Source organism: Lucilia sericata, unplaced genomic scaffold, assembly GCF_015586225.1.
Source record: "Lucilia sericata isolate MDLA Ls3-8-SP2 unplaced genomic scaffold, ASM1558622v1 Contig003232F_arrow, whole genome shotgun sequence".
In the NCBI taxonomy this organism is placed as follows: domain Eukaryota; kingdom Metazoa; phylum Arthropoda; class Insecta; order Diptera; family Calliphoridae; genus Lucilia; species Lucilia sericata.
In genome coordinates, this window is record NW_023996768.1 from 1,357 (window position 1) to 7,949 (window position 6,593).

Consider the following 6,593-nt stretch of genomic DNA (forward strand, 5'->3'; position numbering starts at 1 on the left):
AAAAAGTTTCAAGTATCATTTTAAACGTCGGTAATAAATAGATGAGAAAAGCTGAAAGTTAATGATTATCTAAAATCACATCATAAAAGGTATAAGAGGAAAACCTCATGTCAAAATATGCAGATTAGAGATTTAGTCATTGTTATGGACGATCTACTACCACCTCACGAGTGGAATCTAGGCCGAATTGAAAAAACTTGTTCAGGTTCAGATGGTAATGTACGAACTGCCGACGTACGTACTAGTGGTGTGATTAAGCGACCTATCGTCAAATTGTGTTCCCTCCCTTTTCTGAATCAAGAAGAAGCTCAAGTTGACTCAAACCTTAAAGTACAGTCCTCTTTTTAAAAAACAAAAAAAATCTCGCGAATATCGTAGTTTATCAGTATTTTCTATAATAGCCTCAAAATATTGTATTTAAAATTTGTTGTCCTAATAAAGATTCATTATTATTCAAACTTTTCTGGAGTTTGGTGGTTTTTTAAAACCATATTTACATTTATAATCCAACAATTCCCGTATAATGTACTAATTGAAAATGTTTTTCCTTGTTATACATTCTCCCAGCAGGTCCAATCGACGATTAACAGCGATGAAACGATGAAAGAAGTGTAGTTCCATGGGATTTGCAGGTGTACTACTGTGTGATATGCACAGGGTATCACGGGCTCAAGTTTTGCCGGAGGTTCCGAAAATGACGCCACAAGAAAGACGAGGCGTAGTTGAACGTCTTGGGTATTGTACAAATTGTTTGGCTGGAAGCCACAATATACGATCCTGTACCTCGATGGAATCATGTGTAAAATGCAGACAACTGCATCATACCCTGTTGCACCCAACGAGAACAGTCAGCCCACAGTCAAGAATAACCACTGTCAGTAATCGACGCAGTCATAACACTGCAACACGTCATCATCAGCAGCATCGTCAACACCGACAGCACCAACATCATCAGCATCGTCAGCACCATCAACATCGTCATCATCAACGTCATCAAATTCATCAACGTCATCAAATTCACCAAACTCAACAACGTCACCAACCTCAACAACCACCAGCTCCAGTTGCTTTTCCTACCACAAATACACCACCCACTCCAGATCAACATATGTTGACTGAAGCCATCAAATCCTTAGCAACCGTGCTATGTTTTAAAGTAACCATGAATAGATGGCATTGGCCGAGGCCGGCACCATGTTTAAACTAAAGGTTTAATCCAATATTTAATTGTATATTTTTTTTTATGAAATATATATTATAAATTAATTTTATTATTGAATTTTTAGTATTAAGTAATGAATTGTATTTTTGAATTTTGTATTAAACTAATTACTTTTGAATTGTTAGTATTTGTAAATGAGTTGTTAGTACTATCAAATGAAATTAAAATTGTACTACCTTAATGTTTACATGATGATGAACTAGAATGCTAGTAATTAATATAAAGAAATAATGTTGCTAACGGTATCTTAGAAATATAAAAGAATTTCCAACAAAAACTTAGGGTTTTGGAATTTAAAATAGGTTTAATGAAACCAAAAATTGTATGTTACACTTCTGGCATAGCAACATAACTATTCAGTTGCAACTTTCAACTCTATTATAAATAAATCACAAATTTATAACGTTTAAATTAACAGATTTGAAGTTTTTTTTTTTTTGGTTTTACACAACTGGGTTAACCGACATAAGGTTAACATATAAGGTAAAGTACAAACCAACCAGTACATATTTATATTCCTCTAATATATATGTACACTAGGGTGGGTCGAAAAAAAAAAATTGAGTCAGTCATCCCCTACGATTAAAGATATGTTAATAACATTTTCAAAAACATAAAAAATATTTTTTTGCCACGCCTAGAAATACCGCCCTTTTTGTTTTTTTATATATTACGCCTCCATTTTAAGTCCGATCGTAACATATAATATATCAATATTTATGGCTTGACTGTAGCTATATTTCACTCTTAGACAATTTTTTAATTCGACATCATATTCTATGCGCGACTTCTGATATCTCGGATCCTTCTCCAAAATCTAAAAATGTGGCTATACTGGAATAAAGTATATTTAATTATATGAGCTATTAGCTTTTAAAATGCTCAGTTTATGCATAAACAGCTATTTTACAGGTATTTAAAAATACCTGTATAGTTCTAACTACAAACAATTAATTTGCTAGGGATATGGTCGAAAACTATTTTTTCAAATTAATTTACAATACACAAATTTCATTCTGCCCTTATCTTAACACAAGAATGATAATTTTATTCAGCATTTAATTTTATTAATTAATAACAAATCACGTAGGTACATAAAAACTAAACATTTTATTTTATAAAAATCTGTGCAAAATTAAAGAGTTATGCTTTATAAAATATTTCATGTTTTTACCATACAATTACTTGCATGTTTCTTTTTTTTAACAATTTTCAAAAATGTTTACACTAATTTTTATACAATGTAATAAATTTATTTAATGATAGATTAACTTTTCTTAAATAGTTATATATTTTTAAAGAAGTTCTTGAAATAAAAACTATTAAAAAAAATATTAATCGGGAATGGCCGACCATATGATACCAGTTATGAATATATCTAAAATGTGATTTCTTATTTAATAAAGCATTTATACTGAAATTTGTCCTTTTTAAGAAATTTATTGATGAAAAACTGATTTTCTGAAAGAGACTATATATGGGAGCTAGGATTAATTATAGACCGATCCTCTCAAAATTTGGTGAAGGGATTTATGTTCATATAGGAGTTAGATATGCAGAATTTCATCATAATGGAAGTGTTTAAGAGGGAAATAACGACTAGCCGCAATTAAGAGCTCCAATTTAATCCATTTTTAAACAACTTCGTCCTTTGGTAAAATTAAATATTTAAGCCTATTTTCATCAAATTATTTGGAAATTGCTGTAGGATATACATACATAGTTAACTTTATGCTATTTTGAAAGGAAGTAGGATCTGAAATGGTTTGCAACTGAAAAAATGAAAAGGATTTCTGTTTTATATAGTTCATTTAAAAAATGTTCGACTGTTTTTCCTGGCAAATTAATTGTTTGTTGTGAGAACGGTTGATAAATACTTGAACATTTTTAAATATCTATAAAATAGGTGTTTATGCATAAAAGTGAGCATTTTAAAAGCTAATAGTTCATATAATTCAATGTACTTTATTCCAGTATAGCCACTATTTTAGATTTTGGGGAAGGATCCGAGATATCAGAAGTCGCGCATAGAATATCACGTCGAATTAAAAAATTTTCTAAGGGTGAAATATAGCTACAGTCAAGCCATAAATATTGATATGTGACATGTTACGATCGGACTTAAAATGGCGGCGTAATATATGAAAAACAAAAGGGCGGTATTTCTAGGCGTGGAAAAAAAAATATTTTTTATATTTTTGGAAATGTTATTAACATATTTTTAATCCTAGGGGGTGACTGACACAACTTTTTTTTTGTCCATACAGACCGACCCACTCTAATGTACACATCTAAAATAATCAAATTTACTTTTTTCTCTCCACATTATTACAACCTCAATAATTATAATCACAATATGAGTGATTAACATTATTCATTTTCTCCTTAAGACAAGAACAGTGTTCCTCCGGAGAAAATTTCAAAATAGTTTGCAAAACTCTAGGCAAATATTTCAATTGTTTTTTCCCTATTCCTGCAAATAACTTTGACAGTTTTCAAGCTACGAGAGTTTTGTGTACCTCATTTTAATCCATAAGAAACCCACTTTCTTTTGACAAATCGCTTATTCAAAATTATTACGTTATTCAAATTTTTAAAATTGGGATATCATTACAGTTTTTGGTGCAGAGTAAATTTCTTAGTATATTGTATTTTCCCTATTCCTGCAAATAACTTTGACATTTTTCAAGCTACGAGAGTTTTGTATACCTCATTTTAATCCATAAAAAACGCACTTTCTTTGGACATATCGCTTCTTCAAAAATCTTAAGTTCTTAAAATTGGGATATCATTACAATTTTTGGTACAGAGTAAATTTTCTTAGTATATTGTATTTTCCCTATTCCTGCAAATAACTTTGACAGTTTTCAAGCTACGACAGTTTTGTATACCTCATTTTAATCTATAAAAACGCACTTTCTTTTGACATATCGCTTATTCAAAAATCTTAAGTTCTTAAAATTGGTAAAATTGGGATATTATTCAAATTTTTGGTACAGAGTAAATTTCTTATAGCCCAATTCACTATCTCGATTTTAGTCGTTTTGCGACTGAAATGTTATTTAGTATTTGTTTTTCTATTTTCTATGTCATTTTACATTTGTTCTGGTTTTTGTCTTTGATAACTACGAAAAGAAACATAATTTTTTGAATTCAGTATATCGATAAAAGACGATTCAAAAGTCAAACAAGTCACCTTACATTTTGTTATCGAAGTGAATAAATATAATTAAAAAAAAGGAAATTGTTCATAAATATGTTTTCGTTCGTTGGTTTTGTACCCCAAATAAATAAGGACTTGCGTATACAAAGAAGACAACTACGCGATAGATTAAACCCAATGGAACTCTCAAATTCAGAGTAAGTAGTACATATTTATATTTTTACATGTAAAATGTATGATTTTTTTAAGGTTCCGCCGAAATTTTCTTGTTTCTAAGGAAGTTTACCAAGACATGCTACATACCTTAAATCCACATTTTACTCAAACTTACCGCCAAACCGCAATTCACCCAACCTTAAAGGTAGCCATTTTTCTTAAATTTTTAGACACTGGTAGTTACCAAAGGCCAGTGGGAAATGACTTTCTTGGCTGCGTATCATAGTCAACATTTTGTAGAATTCTGGACGAGTGTTTGTCAATTTTTAGCAACATATATTGTCCTAAAAAAATAAGCTTGAAAATGACTCAAGCAGAGGAGCAACACACAAATCTTCGAATTCATGAAAAGTTAAATTTTCCAGGAGAAATAGGATTTGTGGATGGGACTCATATCCGGATTAAATGCCCAAGAAGATGTGCAGGACCACAAGGTGATACCGATCCCGGAAACAACAACAACAAATAAATCCGGAGTCATATTATAATAGGAAAGTATATCACAGTATAAACGACATGATAGTAAGTAAACTAATCTTCTAAACCTTGAATATTGTTACATAAATAAACTTTTAGATATGCGATGATAAGCTTTTAATTCGATGGAAGCAATCATGATTCATTTATATGGAAATCGAGCCAAGCTGACCAGTATCTCAATAATTTACATACAAATGGAAAAAGAAATTTGTGGTTATTGGGTATGTTTAAAAATAATTTATATCTATCTATCTATCTATCTATCTATCTATCTATCTATCTATCTATCTATCTATCTATCTATCTATCTATCTATCTATCTATCTATCTATCTATCTATCTATCTATCTATCTATCTATCTATCTATCTATCTATCTATCTATCTATCTATCTATCTATCTATCTAATCTATCTATCTATCTATCTATCTATCTATCTATCTATCTATCTATCTATCTATCTATCTATCTATCTATCTATCTATCTATCTATCTATCTATCTATCTATCTATCTATCTATCTATCTATCTATCTATCTATCTATCTATCTATCCATCTATCTATCTATCTATCTATCTATCTATCTATTTTTTTTTTTTTTCATTTATTATTTATTAATTAATTTATCAATTCATTTACAGAAATTCTTATTCCTAGTCCCGCGAAGCTTTAATAGCTTGTCTGCAGGAATTAAAATAATTTAATTTATAAAGATTAATGTTTAATTTCATATTTAATTTCATTGTGAACTTATGAAAAAGTTTTTTAAAAGTTTCTTTCTTTTATGATGGATTGGGGTATTCAAAAGGCTGACTGGTAGTGAATTAAATAATTTTGGTAACGTCACGTTTAGAGTGCTTTTTCCGTAATTGTTTTGGAAACTTCCCACTTTGAATCGACCTTCGTTTCTTCTTCTTGTATTATATTGATGATCAATTTTTTGGAGAAACCTGGCATCGTTGTAGAATTCGATCGCTAGCGTTGTGTAGTATATAGATTTAACCTTAAGTACATGTAATTCGTTTGCTAAGCAATTGCTTTGGCTGCTATTACTGTTGTTGTTGAAGATTGCCGTTGCGTTTGTGATGTTGTTGCTGATATTGTTGCTAGTGTGGATGTTGTATGTTGTGTTGTTTATGTTTCCGATGTTGTATGTTGTGTTGTTTATGTTTCCGATGTTGTTGGTGTTACTGATCGTGTTGATGTTGTTAGTGTTGTTTAGGTTGTTGCTGGTATTTCTGTTGTATGTGCTGTTGTTATTACTGACGTAGTTGTTGTTGAGAGTGTTGTTGTTATTGGTGTTCGCGATGTTGTTGTTGGTAGTAGAGTAGATATTGTTTATTATGCTGTTGGTACAGTTGTCCCTGTTGTAGTTGTTGTTGTTAATTTTGCTGACAGTGTTGATATTGTTTAAATTATTGTTTGTGTTCCTGTTGTGTATGTTATTATTCAAGTTGTTTTCCGTGTTATTGCTGTCGTAGTTGTTGTTGTTACTGATGTTTGTGTGTGCG

General features: G+C 30.5%; 1 protein-coding gene across 1 annotated transcript; it reads left to right on the top strand.

Annotated features, from left to right (window-relative positions):
• The first annotated feature begins 694 nt into the window (after positions 1-694).
• Positions 695-6,304, top strand: LOC119614666 (lateral signaling target protein 2 homolog). Its single transcript, XM_037970784.1, has 2 exons — positions 695-1,148; positions 6,114-6,304. The coding sequence occupies exons 1-2, from the start codon at positions 695-697 to the stop codon at positions 6,302-6,304; spliced, it is 645 nt and encodes a 214-aa protein (XP_037826712.1).
• The last annotated feature ends 289 nt before the right edge of the window (positions 6,305-6,593 follow it).